Source organism: Protopterus annectens, chromosome 16.part0 (assembly GCF_019279795.1).
Source record: "Protopterus annectens isolate FY-2018-M chromosome 16.part0, PAN1.0, whole genome shotgun sequence".
Classification (NCBI taxonomy): domain Eukaryota; kingdom Metazoa; phylum Chordata; order Ceratodontiformes; family Protopteridae; genus Protopterus; species Protopterus annectens.
The window spans coordinates 656,934,428-656,954,959 of record NC_056750.1 but is presented as its reverse complement, the minus strand read 5'-3'; the positions used below and the strand labels follow the sequence as shown (position 1 = coordinate 656,954,959).

The window sequence follows — 20,532 nt, the reverse complement described above, 5'->3', positions numbered from 1 at the left end:
TCGGAAATATTTCAGAACGCCAACCTGCACTCGCAAAACTGCTTCTGCATCGGACCATGCGGCAAAAAAGACTGAGGATATGACGTCGGTCATGCGCATTAGTACCCTGACGTACTGACGTCAGTCTAATGCGCCCTGACCGACGTCAGCCATATACTCTGGTATTCGGGCCGACTGGACAGCGGACTACCCAATAGTAAGGACTGCAGCAATGTGGAACGAAGAACATGTAGTCAGTTGCTTTTGCTCGTCTGGCATGAGATAAGCCATCTGGTAGCTGTATTTAAGCTTGCACCCAGGAATATTATCTCTTGGGAGGGCACTAGTTTTGATTTAATTTCGTTTACTGCGTACCCTAGGGCAGTTAGTAATCTTTTACAAACGCCAGATGCTTTAGAAGGGTGTCTTTGTTCTCTGCTTGAATTAGGCAGTTGTCCAAGTAGGGATATATTTGAATTCCTTTTTGTCTGCAAAATGCAATTACTGGTGCCAGACATTTTGTGAAGACCCTGGGCGCAGCAGATAAGTCAAAGGGCAGTGCAGAGAATTGGTAATGCATTGAGCCAGCTATGAATCTGAGGTATCTTCTGCAAGATTGTCTGATTGGGACATGCAGGTATGCCTCTTTTATGTCCAAAGTTACGAGCCAAGCGCTCTTGCCCAGCATGGGCAGTAGCTGCTGTAGAGTCAACATCTTGAATTTTGGAACTTCCAGAAACGTATTTAGTATATACAGGTCCAGTATTGGTCTCCAGGTTTTGTCCTTCCTGGGTACTAGGAAAAGTCTGGAGTAAAATCCTTGCCCCTGCTCTTGTTGTGGTACTTGCTGAATGGCCCTCATGTTTATGAGGGCTGTAATTTGTTTTTGTGCCTCTGCCCATTGATTGCGTGGCAGGTCTGGCATGCCCTTTGACCTTGGTAGAGTGTGAAAATGGAACCTGTAGCCTTGGGACACTATGTTCAGGACCCATTTGTCTTGGTTAATCATTTGCCAATTTGATGAAAAAAGTGCTAGTTTTCCCCCTAAGGGGGCTGACAAAAGAAAACTGCTTGGAACTGGTAGAGGAAAGTCATTGGGACTGTTTCCTGTAAGGTTGTGATTTGTCTTCTCCGCTTTTGGAGGTAGGAGCACCCCATTGTTTGGGCTTGTATGAGCCTTGGGGCTGAGATCTGCCTCTGGGACACCTGTATCTGCCTCTTTGTGGTCTGTCTGACACTGGAAAGGACCAATTTTTAGAAGGCCAGTTCCTGCTAAACCTGGGTGGCTGTACCTGTAAGAAATCCTTGACTGTCTGCATGGAATTTGCTTTATCCTCCATTTTTTGCAATACCTCTTCTGCTTTAGTACCAAACAAAGTATCATGCTGCAATGGTGCATCTAATAATTTTGCTTTAACATGATCAGGCAGATTCTGTTCCTTTAACCAAGCATGCCTTGTAATAACAGAACCTGTAACAGCGGCCCTGCAAGAGGCCTCCAGTGAATCATAACCACATTGCAAAGTATGCTTTCCCACTTGTTCAGTTGCATGCAATAAATCCTGCAATTCCTTGTTCTCTGAGCATTCAGTATTTGTCAACATTTTCTGTTTAAGCAGTGACATTAAATATTGCTGATATTTAAGCATATGAAACTGACAATTTAACGCCTTTACAGCCAGGGTAGCAGAGGTGTAGACTTTTTTCCCCCATCTGTCTAGAGCCCTAGAATCCCTATCAGAGGGGACAGGTATTTTTGCAGTGGAAGCTTTATCCCCCCATTGGGACCCTGAGATATAGTTTCTGGGTCAGCAGCGGGGTTTTTATACAGGAATTTATGAGAATCCGGGACCCTGTAGTATCATGTCTGGCTTAGCAGGTGCAGGGGGTAAAGAGTCAGGGGACAGGCTGCACTCTGAAAATACATCATCTACAATGTCTAGAACAGGTGGAATAGCAAGGGGTCTGTGCTGAGGAAGTAGCAGAAAGTCTCTGAGCCTTTTCTTAGATTCAGAGTAATCTTGGCTCTCCCACTGGAAATGCTCCCTCATAGTATGCAGGGTTTCCCCAAAAGAATAATCCTCAGGAGGAGAGGCTGAAGGAATGGATTCTTCAGCATCAGAATACTCATAGGGAAGCATGGAGTGAAGAGGAATCAGAGGAAATTGATACCTGATCAGAAGAATCATACTCTGTCTCTTTCCTAGGCCTCTTATCAGGAGGGGGATGGGAGCCCCTGATCAAAGTAATTAGGTCTTCGGCCATTTTGAGCATCTGTTTTTTAGGCATGGAAGTCTGAGTAGGAGAATGCTGTACTTGTTTCTTTGTCTTTAGAGCTGCTTTAGTCTTTGTCTTTGAAGCTGAAGATGGCTTAATATATAGTTGTGTAGGTCTGAAGACACCCTCAGAAGCCGATGCCTGCTCAGCGGCTCTGGACCCATCTGAGGGAATGATTTCCGAGTGTCCAATACCTTGAGTATCCAGAGGCCCAGTCGGCTCCACGTGGGAGTCGGTAGTGGCCTGTGGCTCTGAGGTAGTGGGCGCCAGGGGCTGCGAAACACCTCACTGAGAACTGGCGACTGGCCTAGTAGTGGCTTCGTCGTCGGTTTTGGACCTCGGATGCCTATCCTTATTCCTTGCGTTTTTTGTAAACTCCGGTTGTCGGCTGTTCCGACGGCATTATATAATTAAATCTTCAGCCAAAGGAATGAAATGCAAAATCGAACCAACGCTTGATAGTGCGTTGGTTAAATCTAGCACAAAGCCGACAGCTAGCAACGTTGTGATCAGGGCCTACGCAAGGAATACAGTAAGAGTGAAAATCCTTATGAGGTATTTACTTCCCACAAGAAATACAATTGTTAACTTTTTCTGACATCGATCTGGAGCAAGAAAAAAGTTTCCTCAATGAGGTACTTAGCTTTAATGAAGACTCTGGTTCTGAAATTCGGATTTGAAAATCTCAGGAGTCGGCCGACCGGCACTTGCGAACTGCTTTTGCTTCAGGCACCGCACGGCAAGAAAGACTGGAGAAAATGGCGTTGGCTGCATCTTTTATACCCCTGGCGCACTGACGTCAGGGAAGAGGCGACAGCAACCGACGCCGGACCTAGAGTTTGGAATTCTGGCCGACTGAGGGTAGCTTGCCACCAGGATAACCCAAGAGTAATGACTGCAACAGTGAAACACGATGAACATTTTTGGATCCCTTGTCTCCTATGTGGAAGTTTGAAATGGCAGCAAGTTGTACTCGTACAGTGGCTGTAGCTGAACCTTGATTGAAAATTTCTGCTAAAAATTCAAGAATTGAAGAAATAGGGTATATAAATGATTTTTGTCAGCCCAGCAAGAAAACCTTTTCCCTTTTCTAGCGTACAGTTTTCTAGTTGTGATCTTGTGCGACAAAACCAGAATGTGTTGCACCGCAGAGGAAGCCTGTTTGGAAGCCCGGCTAAGATGGGAAGTGGAGTAATCAAGCTGTCAGCTTGAGAGTCTGAACAGAGGGGTAGAGCATCCCTGACCGATGAGTCAGAAGGTCCAGAGCTGGGTCCAGGATCCAAGGGTCCTCCAGAAGATGGGGCAAAGGAAAGGGAACCAGATTTGTCAAGGCCATTATGGAGCAATGAGAATTAGTTCGCAACTCAATGACCTTGCTTTCTGAAGAACTTTGGGTATCAGTGGAAATGGGGGAAAGCCATACAGTAGTCCCAGGGGCAATCGTGAACAAGTGCATCCCTTGGTAACTCTCCCCAGTGGGGGGATTAGGGCAAGGTAGCTGCTGCATTTGATGTTCATGGAAGTGGCAAAGAGGTCACAGCAAGGTTGGCCCCACTTGCGAAAATTTCAGTTTGCAACTTCTTGTTTCAGAGACCACTCATGAAGCATAAGAATTGCCCGGCTTAACTTGTCCGCTATCATAGGTAGGTACTAGGCTATTGGCCCTAGGGCCTATATAAGCCTAGCCAAAAAGGTCCCCTGGCTTTCGCCACCCAAGAAAATTATTTTCCTGTGCCCCCGTCGAGCAGAGCCACAAAAGTGATCCCCAGGGTGAATTTCATACTTCCCATCCAATCATCAAGATTTTTCTTGAAGAGTGCTAATGAGGAACTTTGTTTGATATAGATAGGTAGTTTTTTTATGGGAAGTCTTTGGGACAGGAATCTATCGCTCCAGCATGTTCTGTTTATTGTGGTGACAAGGTTTAGGTCCCTAGAGTATGTATGGATGGGTGTCGTGAAGTTTCCCACTTCTGTCTTAAGAAGCGTGAAGTTGGCTTTGGAGAAATTTTTTACAGTGGTTTCCCTAATGGGGGTGGGGGCGAGATGTGGATGTCTAGGGTAATTAGCTTGTGGTCAGATCTGACCAATGAGGAAGTGACCTCTGGTGTGGAACATCGGTCGCCCATGTTGGTAATGACCAGGTCTAGGATACTGCTACCCCTGGTGGGGGTGTGGATAAGTTGATCCATGGCATTAGAATTTATGAATTCCAGAAAACGTTGAGCAAAAGAGTTGGTACATGAGTAGTTTTCCCAGTTAATGGTGGGGTAGTTGAAATCGCCCATTATTAGGGTGTTGGGTTGTACCCTAATATTTTCCAGTGCATCAAGAAAATGAGGAGTGGGAATCCTAGGGCACGGTGGGGGATGTGTAGCAAGCTACAATTTGGATTGCAGTCTTGCCCAGCGTTAGTTGCACTTGGATAATCTCAGATGCATTATGCTGAGAAACTAGCCTGGAGGTGTGGATATCCTTAATGAATATGGACACGCCTCCACTTTTAGTGTTTCGGTCCAGGTTAGGTGGCCGAAAAGTGTGGTATGAATTACAGTCTGGTAATGCAGGGGTGCTCTCTGGAGCCTTGAACCAGGTCTCTGTCACTGCACAGATGTCGATGTTCCCCATTTTAAGGACTGCCTCGAGTAAGTGCATTTTGAGGTTTAGACTTCTAGCATTGAGTAGCATTACCCTCAGGTTTTGCTTGCTTGTACCTGTTATGGTGGTGAATTTGTCATTTGAACCTTGCCTAAAAAAGGCACTATAGGGGTGGCAACAGCCTTAGCCAGTATACGGAATGCCAAGGGTGACAGGTACAGGCTATCTCTGGCAAAGCATCATGGTCTGTCGATCATGTCATCCCAGGCAAGCAGATACTGGATCCCCTTAGAATGACACTAGAAGCTTAGCCAATTGCTGAAGTCAATCAATTTGTCTCTGTACTGTGGTATCATTCTGGGTGATCAAAAACCAAAGTGGACCAGCAGACAGTGGCAAAAACCAATCAATTTATTATTATGTGCTACACACACATAATATAGCAGGAGAAAGAAACAGACCGGTTTCGGGTCATAAATCACATAGCCTTCATCTGTATGAGAGAGAAAAAAAAATAAGAAGAGGGGGCCAGGTACCCAACTCCCTCACACTCTAACAGCAAAAAGGTACATTCTCCGATCTGGTGCTCCTCCCCTACTAAGGAGAAGGGCCAGGTCTTAAAGCCCTCTCTCTCTCTGTGCTCCTGCTCTCCCATTTACCCAAGGAGCATAAAAACTGAAAAAAACAATCTGCTGATTACTCCCCCCTGATGCCATGTGCCTCGGGATTCTGTCCTCCTCACCCCAACCTAGCTACACTTCTGCTATCAAACACAGAAATGCACAATACATCTCAGTCCTGCCTGATAAACGAGGCTGCATAATTTACCAATTCATCCTGAGCAGTATACGTTACGGTCTGTATAGTGGCAAATAAAATCTCAACAGAAGTATTGTATACATACATACTAATGTATACATTGTTTGAATGTGTTATTAACGATGATTTATTGTAAGAGTTTGTATACATATATATATTTTTTAAAAAAACTTTTACTATTTAAAACGTTGACAAATCCTACTTTACATCACTTCCTGTAACATGGTATAAAACGGGAGTGTGGGAGATCTCCCGTTTTTTCTGAAGAAGTTCACGTGTAATTAAAGAGTGAAAGAAAGCGCTAAAAACTTATATTTGGCTTTGTGGATTCCTTTTAGTTTGGCTAGCTGCTGTGGACGTTGTGTTTATTTGAAAGTTTTTCGATCTAATCCAGATCTTTTGTGGTTGTTCAAGTATTAGAGTTTAAAGACAAACTCCAGCCGCCAGAGTAGTTAACCTTCCCCTAGAGTTACTTTCACTTATCTATAATTTGGTGCTTAGAAACCATACAGCACCCTTTATTTTCTTCTTTTCTTCTCATTTTCTCTGCCACAGATCAAGTCCACATTTTTTCCCTTTTAAATCTCAAGCTGTTTTACAAAGAAATATATCTCAGTCTGCATGACACAGACCAGACATACCATTTTCTATGATTTAAATCATCACCAATAATATGTACATCCTGAGGATGTACCTTTCTAAGGTCAATGAAGTGCTATAAAGTGTACATTAACAGCTGAAGTTAAACTTTACGAGAGCTACTTGCTAAAGAAATCAAGAACAGTGATATGTCAGACTACAACACATCATAAACAGACTGGTAAACATTCACTTTTTACTGCTGAAATGTGCTTTTTATCAATGCCTGCAGACAATAAAGCATGCAAAAGTGCAAATCACTTTAATTTTCTTTATCACTTTACTAGATCCTTGAAATGTCATTTGCCAATTACACAAGAAAGAGCACAGCTGATATGCTTGCACAAGAAAATACCATCTAGCAAGTATTTTTGGAGAGGTAAGGACTATACATTGGCTTTAAACACATGACAAATACCTACTGTTCACTTATTTCATAGTGAAGAAACTGTGAAACAATGATAATCCTTTCAGATACCATCTACGAAGCCAAATGTGAAACAATGATTATCCTTTCAGATACCATCTAAGAAACCACGTGAAACAATGATAATCCTTCCAGATACCATCTAAGAAGCCAAATGTGAAACAATGACAATCCTTTCAGAGACCATCCAAGAAGTCAATAATTCAGAATATTATCACTGTAAGTGATTGGAAGAAAAAAGTAATTAACTCTGTCTAGATGTATCAAATTATAGGAACCAAACTGCATTGACAAGAGAGGATAAAAAAACAAAATCATGTCACTTTTGCTTTCCCCAGGATATCCATTTTGGGGTACAAGAACTGAAAATAAAACAAATACTTTCCTGATGAAGTTATCATTTAAGCTGCATTGCTATGCTTTTTATGATATCTTTTCAATACCTGTACAACTGTGTCCATACGAAAGTTGTTTTGAACCTACTTAAATATATTTAACTGGGTAACTAAATCTATCTTGTTTTTTTTTCTATACTTACCTGTTCGGAATTTGCAGAAAAGTAACTAGTTTTTACCTGGCCAATGGAATTATAAGTAATTTGTCTGGAACTGTTGTTTTTTAAGGAAGTGCGTCTAACCTATAGTTTATTTCAACACCCTGTCTTATTTCTCCCTTTATTGCATCTAGCTCTCCAACCTGCCAATCCTGTGCTAAGGTTTGGGAAACTGCACTGTCCAACATTGCTGTCTCTACCCCAAGCCAAGGAATAGAGCCAAACCTCTCCCTGAGCGTCAATCCCTTAAGGAAACAAACACGTACGTTTACTACAGCTATAGTGTATAAATACTTCATATGTTTAACATCTCCAGGTTTTAAATTATACTCCCTAGTCAGGCCAGCCAGCAGCCAAAGTATTCCCTTCTCCCAACTTCCATACCTTCCCCTCTCACAGCCTCTCATTTTTACTCCTGTTTTCCCTCCTTTTTACCTTTATACCATCTAGCCCTACAAGTAGCCATGGTTGCAATACATCCTTTGGCCACTAGGTGGCATCCCCTTCCTAGGCCCATCTCCTTTATCATCCACCCAACTACCTTAACATTTAACTCTCAGGAACACTGATTTCTCCTAAAATTACCTCACTTGTAGTCTCAAACTATCTTTCTACTTTCTACTGTATATCACTCTACTGCCCAGCATAGTATCTTCCATACACTTACCTGAGCAGGCAGACACTCCACTGATTGTTTTTCATACAGTCAGTCCTTCACTGGCTCAACCCGCTCCGTTCGCCCTGCAGGCTCACTCCGCTTCCCTACCCTGTCCCCAATTCTCACCCGCCCCACTACTCCTACATTTATACACCCTGACCACTCCCACATCCATACAACCAACCACATGATAGACCTCTTAAAGATATACAACCAGACATCTTAAAGTAATTAACCTGCACTCTTCCTCCACAATAACCTGCTTATAACACTCCATTATGGCATCTACCTCACTATTGCTTATGTTCCTACTATTATTCTCACTTCTAACTATTCTATCCATACCTTATCTTTTTACACTCTATGAACACCTGAACTGCCTAGGGTTCCAGTATCCCTTAAGACAAACCTCCACACCCACACTTGTAGTCTCTCATAGACAGAATAACACACCCAGCACTTCAAACTACCTACCAGATAAATATCATAGACTGACACACATTAAATGTCATAACTCAAGGGATAGGAAACTCCAGACCTAATATTTAAACTTCTAAAATCTGTACTGAGACTACAAGTTCACTCCTTAATAGATGGTGATATCCACCCAAATCAAAGGCCCAAATTCTACTACAACTATACAGCCTCACACTACAACCCCTGCTAACTCACATTTACTTACTTGACCCTCTAATTCACTACTAATAGCCCATCTTAATATTCGGAGCATTAACAATAAGGTTGCCCACCTGCATGCTCTCATGGACGTCCATTCATTTGACATCCTATGTCTCACTGAAACATGGCTCAAGGTAACAACACCAGACAATGAGGTAATACCACCCGGATATAATATCTTGAGACTAGACCATAAAGCTAAAAAGGGTGGTGGAATAGCTATACTATACAAAAATGGTTTACAAGTAAAGTACAGTTTTGTACCTACCATAAATGTAGATGTTCGAGGATCCCATTGCTGCAGTCCTTACTATTGGGTAGTCCGCTTATCCAGTCGGCCCGAATACCAGAGTATAAGGCTGACGTCGGTCAGGGCGCATTAGACTGGCGCATGACCGACGTCATATCCTCAGTCTTTTCTTGCCCCAGATGTCAGAAGACCCTAAAAAGACAAGGCCCAAAATACCTGCACCAAAAATATGTACAATATATACAAGAATATATACAAAAATATCAGTATGTAACCTCACCTATACAACCACCCTAAACACAGAGGGGAAGGAGGGTAAATTGGACTGCAGCAATGGGATCCTCGAACATCTACATTTATGGTAGGTACAAAACTGTACTATGTTCTCCCATTGCTGCAGTCCTTGGGTAGAATCCCAAAGCAGGGGAGGCTGGCAAATCATAAAGAAGCAGGAGCTGACAACATGCCTTGCAAAACAGCTGTGGCAAAACCAGCCCTAGACTTAGGAAGGTGATAATGCTTAGAGAAAGTATGCACTGAACTCCAAGTAGCTCCCTTAGAAATGCTGTTGAAGTGGCAGTAGCCCTAGTGGAATGAGGCCTAATCCCAGCTGGAATCTCCTTGCCATGATGGGAATAACAAAATGCAATGCAAAAGCCAATCCACCTAGAAATAGTTTGTTTTGACACAGGCTTGCCCTGAACTCAAAGCAAAAGAAACAAACAACTGCTGAGACTGCCTAAAATCCTTAGTCCTGCTTAAGTAATAATTGCCTGTGTACATCTAAAGTATGCAAAATCTTTTCCCCTTTATTTTGGGGTCTGCATAAAGTAGGCAAATGAATAGTTTGGTTTAAAGCCACACTAGAAACCACCTTAGGCATAAAGGAAGGATTAGTGCGTAATGATACCCTATCCTTATGGAAAATCAAAAAACTCAGACACCCTTCTTGCAGAAGTAATAGCCAACAGAAAAGCAGTCTTCCATGACAAATATTTCAATTCAGCAGTTTCCAACACAAAATTGAGATCCCAAGGGGGTCTTATATTCTTTGCCCCTAAACAATGGTGGGTCACAATCATAGTGAGCTGAAATTGCTGCAGCATGAATCTTAATGGAAGAGAAGGACAAACCCTTGTCCAGCAACTCAGTAAGATATTGAAGAGCCACACTCAAATTAGGCTCAGAAATCTCCAAATTCTTTGCTTTACTCCAAAATAAAAATCTCTTCCATTTTACTTTCCTTGTACTAGGTCTTCTAGCTTCCATAATCACATTTAAAACTTGTTGAGGAAGTTGAGACCTGCTGTGTTTCAACAGAATATGCCAGGCTGTTAGATGAAGAGAGTGAAGCTTGACATTGAGCAGGCGACGTCCTTCTGGGATAACAGATGTGGAATCAGGTAAAGGCCATGAGTGGGTACCAGTGTTGCGAGGCCAATCTGGAGCTATCAAAATCATCCTTGGCCTGTCTTGTCTGACCTTTAACAGTACCTTTGGAAGAAGAGGCAGAGGTGGAAAGGCATACACATGAAGGTTTTTCCAACTGAAAGAGAGAGCATCCACTTCCCAAGCTGTGTGATGAAACCCCTTTGTGCAAAACTTTGGCAGCTGGTGGTTTAGTGGACAGATCTATGTCTGGAGTTCCCCATGACACTGTCAATTTCTGAAATACATGAAGATCCAGTTTCCACTCGGGGATCCATGATTTGTCTGCTTAACACATCTGCTAAGGAGTTCTGTGCTCCTGGCAGAAACCTTGCCTGAAGAGTCAGTTCCATAAAATCATTGCTTGCCTGCATAGAGGATAAGAATGTGTTCCCCTTGCTTGTTGATGTACCACATGACAGTTGTGTTGTCTGTTAGAATCAACACCTGCCCTGGAAGAAGTAACTCCTTGAAAGCCAGCAATGCAAACTGGACTGCTAACATCTCCTTCATGTTGATATGTAGATGCTGTAGTCTGGCAGGCCACTTGTCTTGTATCCACTTTCCATTTAGATGAGCTCCCAAGCAATATCCGAGGCATCTGTCGTTAAAATCTGACTCGCCTCTGGCCGGGTCACAGAGAGTCCCTTGTTTAGGTGACATTCCTGAGCCCACCACAAAAATTCTCTTTGAAGGCAAGGTATTATTTGAATGACAGTGTCCAAATCCTGGCAGTGCTGTGTCCATACATTTTGAGATACCATTGTAACTTCCTCATATGCAGTTTGGCATTGGGAAGCACCAGAATACAAGATGCCATGAACCCTAATGCTTGAAGGACTGTCTTTGCAGTCAGCACGGACTGATGAGAGAGTTGATGGAAGTAAAGTGATAGACTCTTTTGTTTGTCGCTGTATTCAGTCTCACACCCAGAAAGCACATGTCTTGAGAGGGTACTAGACTGGACTTTGCACTGCTATAACATATTCCAGATGCTGTAGAAGGTCTTCTTTTCGATAGATTTGAATTAGTAAGCTATCACTGGAGCCAGAACCTTTGTGAATACTGCAATGCAGAGAACTGATAATGAGAATTTCCAGCTCGAAACCGCAGATACTTCCTGCAACTCAGCCTTATAGGCACATGAAGGTAAGCTTCCTTGAGATCTAAAGTTACCATCCAGTGATCTTTGCCCAGCAGAGGTAAAAGCTGTTGTAACGTCAACATCTTGAACTTGGGAATGTCCAGATAAGTGTTGAGGAGAGATAAATCCAAAATCTAGGCCTTTCTGATACAGGGACTGGCTGAATGGCCCCCATCTGGAGTAACTGAGAAACCTGTTTCTTTGTGGAGGAGGGGGCATTGTATGGAAATAAAACCGAATGATGTCCAACACCCATCTGTCTTGAGTAATTAAATCCCAATTTTCTTTGAAAAGAGACAGTCTTCCTAATCTACTGGCAGCTGAAAAGGCAGGTCATTGGGTCTGTTTAAGGACTGACCCCTGCCCTCACCAGCTGATCTAGGCCTAAAGAACCTTGAGCTCTGCCCCTACCATGTCTAGACCTACCCCTAGACTGGGAATCATAAGCAGGATATGTCCACCCCTTAGCAGGCCAATTTCTACTAAACTTCGGTGGTTGTACCTGCAAAAAATCTTTAACAGTTTGCACAGATTTAGCTTTATCCTCCATTTTCTTTAAAACTGCTTCCACAGGCGAACCAAACAACACATCAGACTGTAAAGGAGCATCCAAAATCCTTGTCTTAACATGCTCAGCTAAATTCTGATCCCTCAACCAGGCATGCCTGCGAAGAACAGAACTAGTGGCAGCCACCCTCGAGGAGGCCTGCACAGCATCAAAACCACATTGCAAAGAATGCTTGCCCACTTGTTCAGACACATAAACCAAATCCAGCAACTCTTTACACTCAATACCTTCCGCCAAAGCATCCACCTTAGATTTCAATTGTGAAAGGAGATAATTTTGATATTTCAGCATGTGAAACTGACAATTCAACCTCATGGCTAGAGTGGAAGAAGTATACACTTTCTTTCCCCACCTATCCAAAGCCCTTGCCTCTTTGTCAGTGGGAACAGGATTTTTAACCACAGAGGCTTTAACACCTTTAGGCCCCTGAGAAACAGTTTCTGGGTGACTCCTAAACAAATACTTATGAGCTTGGCACCCTATAGTACCTATCAGGTTTAACAGGAGCAGGAGGCAAAGAGTCAGGGTTCAGGAAGCCTCTGCAAAACATCTTCCACCACATTCAACACAGGAGGTATAGCTAAGGGCCTATGCTGGGGTAAAAACAAGAATTCCCTAAGCCTTTTCCTGGAATCAGAGTAATCCTGGCCTTCCCATTTAAAGTGCTCCCTCATGGAATGCAGAGTCTCTGAAAATGAGAAATCCTCAGGAGGAAGGAGTGGCATCATCCACATCAGAATCAGAATAAGGAGGATACTCCTGCAAATCTTCCGCAGAAGACTCAGAAGCCTCTGAACCCTGTTCAAAACTGTCAAACTCTGGTTCCACCCTAGGCCTCTTATCAGGAGGGCCCATAGAACCTCTAATCATAGTAATCAAATCTTCTGCCATTTTAAGCATATGTTTCTTAGGTACAGAACCCGAAATGCTAGGAGAAGCCCCTACTGAAGCTGAACTTGGCCTACCTCTAAAAGAAGTCTTGGCAACAGAAGGAGAGGCTCTAACTACTTTGGGAAGAGAGGGAAGAACAGTTACCTGAGAAGCCCCCTCAGCCTGGCCTACCTCCTGAGAGGGTAACAGTAAAGTTTCTGCCTGAGACTCCATAGAAACTCCTGGCAAAACCTCTGGCTCCACTGAGCCTTAAAGAACCGACGTCCGGGACTGCCGGTTCATCAACCCTAGGAGCATCCGACGGCATTTTATAATTGCAACGCTTCCCAAACACTAACCTGGCACAGTCTAACCTCCTCTTAATAGTGCGTTTGTTAAACCTAGCACAAGAGCGGCAACCAACAACGTCGTGCTCAGGCCCTAAACAAGGTATACACAATGTATGGTAATCCCTATGAGGTATCTGTTTCCCACAAGAAATACAGTTATTCACTTTTTCTGACATCCGGTTAAATACTGAGGCAAAACCAAAATGTTGGGTACTTAGCCAACTCTGATTCGGTCTGAAACTCCGGTTTGAAATATTTCAGAACGCCAACCTGCACTCGCAAAACTGCTTCTGCATCGGACCATGCGGCAAAAGACTGAGGATATGGCGTCGGTCATGCGCATTAGTACCCTGGCGTACTGGCGTCAGTCGGGCCGACTGGATAAGCGGACTACCCAATAGTAAGGACTGCAGCAATGGGGAACGAAGAACATCCTCCATAGAATCCAATCCACCCCTAGCCAGTAATACAGAAATCCTTATTTCCAAAATTCAGCTTAATAAGCATAAATCTATCTATATCATCTGTATTTATCTTCCCCCAGGTAAAAACACTAACACCCTAGAGAATATCCTTAGTTGGCTCTCCACAAACTACCCACAGGAAACCATAGTACTTGGTGACTTTAATATCAGTTGGAAGAGTTGTACCACAGAACAGCCTTTTAACCATATAAACCTTTACGGTTTTACTCAAACCATTACATCCCCCACAAGGACTAATAAAGTTAACAAGGAAAGCACCCTTGATTGGATCCTCATAAATAGTCGCCACCAAAATTGCATAGTAGGAACCCTCCCCGAAGACATAAGTGACCATTCTCTTACCTTCTTAATTAGAAATAAGAGTGACATTCCAAACACAACCACATACAGGACAATAAGAGCCAACACATATTTCAACCCTGATACCTTTCAAAAAGAACTTAAAGCATGTGAATGGCCTCCCCTAAAACAACTACCATTAGAAGAAGCAGTTATATATTTCAGTTCTAAATTCTTAGCTATTCTTGACCACCATGCACCAACTCGTACAATTAGAACTAGAGTTAAACCAGCCCCATGGCTTTCTAAAGCAACTAAACAAAAAATCCTCCTTAGAAACAAAGTCTGGGCAAACTGGCGCACTACTAAAGACCCTGCAGATCAATTAAAGTTTAGACAGCTAAGAAATGAAACAAAAAAGCCATACAGTTGGACAAAAGTAATTTTTACTTTCAGCTCCAACAAACCCACCAAAACAAGCCTCAGAAATTCTGGTCAGGCATTAATAAACTTCTACACCCAGGTCGATCACTCACACCCACCCCCTCAGGCTCTGATCATAGTAGTCACAAGCAAATAGCCAACACCTTCAATACTTTCTTCACAGAGACCATTCAATCACTTGCCAATCAGCTATCCCCTGACACCTCATCTTCGACCACCTCAAACTCTAACACACCTCAATCATTTCACTTTCAACCTGTTCCCACATACCTTATCTGTACCCTAATTCAAAAACTTAAACTTACCACCCTCTCAGCAGATCTACTACCTGCAGAATACTTACAAAAAGCTGCAAAAGCCATAGCCTACCCCATATCCATCCTGATTTAAAGAACCATTACTGAAGGTAACTTTCCATCAGTCTGGAAAATTTCATATATCATCCACCTGCATAAAGGTGGTAACTCCAACGAATTATCAAACTATAGACCTATAGCCATATTATCTCCAGTGGCAAAAATCATGGAGAAATGCATTCACAAACAGCTGTTAAGCTTCCTATTAGAAAACAACTTATTAGCTAACAGCCAACATGGTTTTAGACAATTTCACAGCACCACCTCTGCTCTTTTATCCTTCTCTGATCACATTAATAAATATCAGAATAATGAGCTTCTATCCTCCGCCCTCTTTATTGATTTGTCAAAAGCATTTGACATGGTAAACCACCAACTACTCATTAACATACTCAAAAATCTGTCAACAGATACACTGGCTATATAATGGTTCCAATCCTACCTAAACAGCAGGCAACAGGCTGTATTATGGGAGAATAACGTAACTTCTTACCTCCCGATTACCCTTGGAAGGCTCCATACTAGGACCACTCTTATTTTCTATATTTATAAATGACCTACATGCTGCAATACCTCAAGCTACCTGTATCCAATATGCAGATGATTCAACATTAATATGCTCAGCCTCTTCTCCATCAGATCTTCAGCCACTAACCTAAAATGCGTTTAATTCAGTTGAAAAATGGCTTCTACACCAATGTCTTATCTTGAACCCCAAAAAGACAAAGCTTCTACTATTTACTCCCACCCGTAGATCCTCCCCACTTTATTTTACTATTACATCAAGTAATGGTACTATTACCTCTCCGGATCCCACTACAAAACCACTTGGGGTACTAATAGATAACAACCTTACCTCTGATTCCGATATAAACAGTACTATAAAAACAGTCAACAAGAAACTAGGTTCCCTCTGTAGGATCAAACCCTTTCTAACCCCACTAGCCAGGTCCACTGTTGCCCGTACCCACTTAATCTCTACCCTACTATATGCCTCCCCTATATATACTAAACTATGTAAAAGCAACTTGAGCAAGCTGGCCATCTCCTACAATAACATTGCCAGATTTGCAACTGGGTCTTCTTACAGAACCCATCACTGTCACAATCTTAAACAGCTAGGTTGGTTAGAGCTGCCAAATCTTTTAACATTTAACCAACTAACAGTTGCCCACAAGATCCTGTATCAACCTACTAACACACCAATACTGACTAATCTTATTACCCCCTATAGCAACCTAAAGACCTTACACTCATCTAATAAACAACTTGTGCAAATATGTAAAACTAACAATTTAGCTGGTGACTCTGTTCTCTAACACTGTTGGCAAAACCTGGAACTCTCTTCCCAGTGATCTAACCTCCCTTACCTCAAGCACCCTATTTAAAAGCAAACTGAAACCATACCTTAAAACAAAATGGTTATGCCCCTGTGCTAACCCTTACTACCTACCTCACCTACTAATGGGTATTACTCATCTTATCTGCATGTGCTAGATACTTTTCTGTTACCTAAAAATAGTATGCATCTGTACAGTTGAAAAATGTTTACTTGTGATTTCATTGCTATGACTAACTATACCAGATATGTACTAAATTTCTTAGTAAAATTCCAAATTAAAGTAAAAAACTGTAATGTTCCTCAATTTTATTTGTAAATTCTCTCTTACTGTAAATAATATTGTAAATGTGGAGCTTTTCTCCCCGGGCCTCTACTGAAAATGGACATGTATCCAGTTGGACTAGCCCGGGCAACAACTGTAAAATAAAATAAAATAATAAATAAAAATAAATGTGACATGCATAATAATATCATGTCAATGTCCTTACATTACTAAATTGTGTATAAAATATAACAAATCCTGTTAAAATAATGTCCACTTACTGTATAGTTGCCTGCTTTCTTGACATTGTTGGATCAGCACGTGCCTTAAAATGAAAAAGAAATGTTAATATGGCGCAATGACAGCACATACTATTTATTAACACAAAATACACCTAAAAGAGAAGCCTTAAGTGAATTCAATTTAAAAATCAAAGATGCATTCAGCTAACAGTTCAAGAGTATTCAAGCAAAACAAAACACTGAAAGTGTGTGTGGAAATTGGGAATAAAGATGCATTTTTAAACATTTTCCCAAAGCCAAATCTGTTGTGCCTGGTTGCCATAAGTAGAATATCTTGAAACCAGAAAAACTGACATCTCTCTTTCAGGATGTGGCACTTTAGAGTTAGAATAATTTTCTAAGTTCATAAGTACAAAACATCTTCCCTACAGAAAAAAAAATATTTTAAAAATATTTTTCACCATTGTTGGGTAACTTTTTGCCTGAGTGGATGCAGTGAAAGGGTATACAAGGAGACACAGTATTTGTGAAAAATCAGGTATGGCGGTTTGGAAGACGAGGCCCATAACTTCGAAATTCTCCTGCCAGACGTAATAACTAAAAAAAGATGGTCTTCCATGTCAAAAACTTCAAATCATATTTAGCTGCTGGTTCAAAGGGAGACTGTGTTAAAGCTTACAGTACCAAGTTCAAATCCAATGGTGAAATGGGGTCTTTATAAAGGGACCTGAGAAGCAATGTGCCCTTCAAAAAAGCTTTACACAACTTAGAAGACACTAAAGATGAATTTTGAAGCTCCACGTGAAAATGAGAAATGGCAGCGAGCTGAACTTTGACAGTAGATGCACTAGCACCCCCACTGAATAATTTTGCCAAAAATTCAAGAATAGAATGAATTAGAGCTGAAAAGGTGTCTACCTCATTTTTGCTTAGCCCAATATGCAAACTTCCTTCACTTTTCTATAGAGCTTCCTTGGGGAGGATTTATGTAATGATAGGATAATAGAATGGACAAGGGGGAAAGCATGAGCTACCTGGCTACTAACGAAACTGGAGAAACCATGCAGTCAATTTGAGATTTTGAAGATCTGGGTGAACCAGGCCTGTTGGCTGAGACAGTAAGTCCGGAATTGGATCTAGAATCCAAGGAGGATGCAGGTGGTGAGGCCACAGGAAGGGAAACTAATTCTGCAGAGGCCAATGTCCCTCGGTGACTCTCCCAATGGGGGGATCGGGACAAAAAAGATGCTGCACTTGCTCAGGCGAGATGCAAAGAGATTGCAGCAAGGCTGGCCTCACTGCTGGAAGATTATGTCCGATACACTGTTGTCGAGGGACCACTCATGAGGAAATAGAAGGGACCTTCTCAATTTGTCTGCTATCATGTTGGACGTCCCCTGAATATGTGCTCCAATCAGAAAGCAGTTGGAGGAGATTGCCGACTGCCACACTCTTAGGCTTCTCAACATAACGGGTAGGACTTGGTTCCCTTTTGTCTGTTGATATACAAAACCACTGACATGTTGTCTGTCTGAGTCGTAATCGTTCTGAGAGGAAGAGTGTCTTGGAATGCCTGCAATTCCAAGAGCAACTCCCTCATCTCCAGAACACTGATGTGCAAGTTAGCCTCTTCAGGGGAGCAAGTACCTGGGACTGTTTTGCCCAGGAAATGCTCCCCCCCCATCCGATCTGGTAAGCATCTGTGGTCACTATGGCCTTGGGCTGGGTTGAGGGGAGGACAAAGGGACAACTTTGTAAAGGTTGCCATAACTGCATCCAGCAGGAAAGATACCACTTGCAAACCTGAGAAATCCTTATTTTTGAAGGCATGGGCTGAGAGAACGTCGACCATTGTGCTTGAAGTATCCAGTGCAGAACTCTCATGTGATATCTTGTCAAGGGCAGAAGGATTACTGCTGCTGAGACTGACCTCCAATGCCTAAGGAGCCAACAGTGCTGAAACCCTGGTACTGCAGATTATTTTCCTGACCTGAGATTTTATTGTCTATAGTCTCAACATGGGAAAAGATGTTATTGTTGATCCAGTGTCGAATATAACCACTATGAATTCCAGAGTTTGAGTTGGTTGTAATTATGACTTCTTGTAATTGACCATTAGACCAAGATGTGAACAAGTTTGGAAAACGTGGTCTCTCGCTTGTACCAGTTGAAGTGATCAGGGTGGTGATGAGTGATTCGCCTAAATGTAGAAACACCCAGAATCCCAGCAGTCTCAAGCAAGCTGCTATGACTGCCATGCACTTGGTGAACACTCTGAAGGCTGTAGTGAGACGAAAGGGCAGCACTCTGAACTGGTAATGACTGCCTTCCAGCCGAAAGCGTAAGTACCTTCTGGATCACCTGTTCATCTTGATGCAATAGCATGCATGCTAAAGGTTTATCAAGCATATCCAATTGTCCTTGCTCAGAAAGGAAAGAATGGACTAAACCATGACCATCTGGAACTTGGCGTGTCAAACTGCTTTGTTTAACACGCTGAGATCCAAAATCGGTTTCCAGTCCCCTCTTTTCTTTAGCATTAAAAAGAATCTTGGGTACATTCCAGACTCCATCTGGTCTGGAGGGACTTCCTGAATGACTCTTTTTCTAGGAGCTTTTGTATTTCTAGCACTGCTACTTCCTCTGACCAGACGGAACAAACATTGGTGATTCTCTTGGGTACAGGGGGAGTAAGGGAAAAAGAAATAATACAACCTCTGGAAACAATCCTCTGCACCCAACTATCTTTTGCTAAACTTAGCCAGGCTTCCTGGTGCAAGGATAAGTGACCCCAGACTGCCTCCAAAGGAAGGCAATAGGGCCTCCATTCAGGAGAGCTGAAAGGGTCTGTTGGAAAAGGTATCCCTCGACCGCCATTTTTATAGGCCTCTGCCATGGGAGCATGTTCTACCATTACCACTCCCCCCTACTTCCGGGGGAGCTACCTCCACGTGTGTCCTGGAAAGGACTCTGCAATTTCTTAAACCACATCTTTTGACCTCCCCTTTGGTTCCTGGAAAAGGTCGGTTGAGGGGTCGAAAAATGTATACCCACTGCAGACAGGGTATTCCTATCCTTCTCACACCTGGAGTGTGCGTCTTTTACTGTGGAGCCAAAGAAGGAAGAACTGTCAAAAGAAGCACTGATGAAATATGACTTTAAAGGCCCCATCAAAATCACACAAGTGCATCCAGGCATGCCTCCTAATAAAAATGCCTGAACCTGCAGCCATTGAGGTGCCTTCTGCAGCTTGACAGATGAGCTTCATGAACGAATTAGCAATCAACTGAAGAGTAGCCAACTGCGAGGCCCTAGAACATTGTGCCTCTCCAGTAATGGTCCCTGTCAGAGAGTTGGAAAGCTCTTTAATTAAGTCATTTTGCAACCTCAAAGTGTGCCAAACAGTTCAGCAATCGGATGGCAAATGTTGCTGAAGCATAAACTCGCTTCCCAAATCTGTCCAATGCCCTAGCCTCCCTGTTAGAGGGGTGGACAGAGGCACTCTGTTCTGCGAGTTCCTTCTTCATAGCTGCCACCATGACCCTGGCACACCCTTGCTCCAATGCTCTCTCCTGACTGGTAGAGCCAGAATCCTATCAGGTCTGCTGGGGATCGGATCGATCATATCAGACTCCTTCCATGCCTGCAGAGGCACCAGGCTGGCAAGTTCATCAGCGGGTGGACTGCCCAGGAGGTAAATAGGCCAGTCCCGAAGGTTTCCAGAAGCAATGACTCCTCAGGAGTCAGGTTTTGGGCAGACCAACCACCCTTCTGAGTTAGGATCTCAAGAATGTCTCCAGAGGAGGTGATATCGGGTGGTGACTTGGGGACTCTTCTCCCTCATCAAAGTCAGTATCTTCTGTGACAGACTCTTGGGGACAGTCT

The 20,532-nt window shown here is 42.8% G+C and overlaps 1 protein-coding gene across 1 annotated transcript in view; it reads right to left on the bottom strand.

Annotated features, from left to right (window-relative positions):
- Nucleotides 1-20,532, bottom strand: part of RBM34 (RNA binding motif protein 34) — a 574,650-nt gene that overhangs the window by 329,594 nt on the left and 224,524 nt on the right. Inside the window, exon 6 of the mRNA XM_044058641.1 lies at nucleotides 16,687-16,730. Coding sequence (XP_043914576.1) covers nucleotides 16,687-16,730 — 44 coding nt within the window. The remainder of the gene's footprint in view (nucleotides 1-16,686; nucleotides 16,731-20,532) is intronic.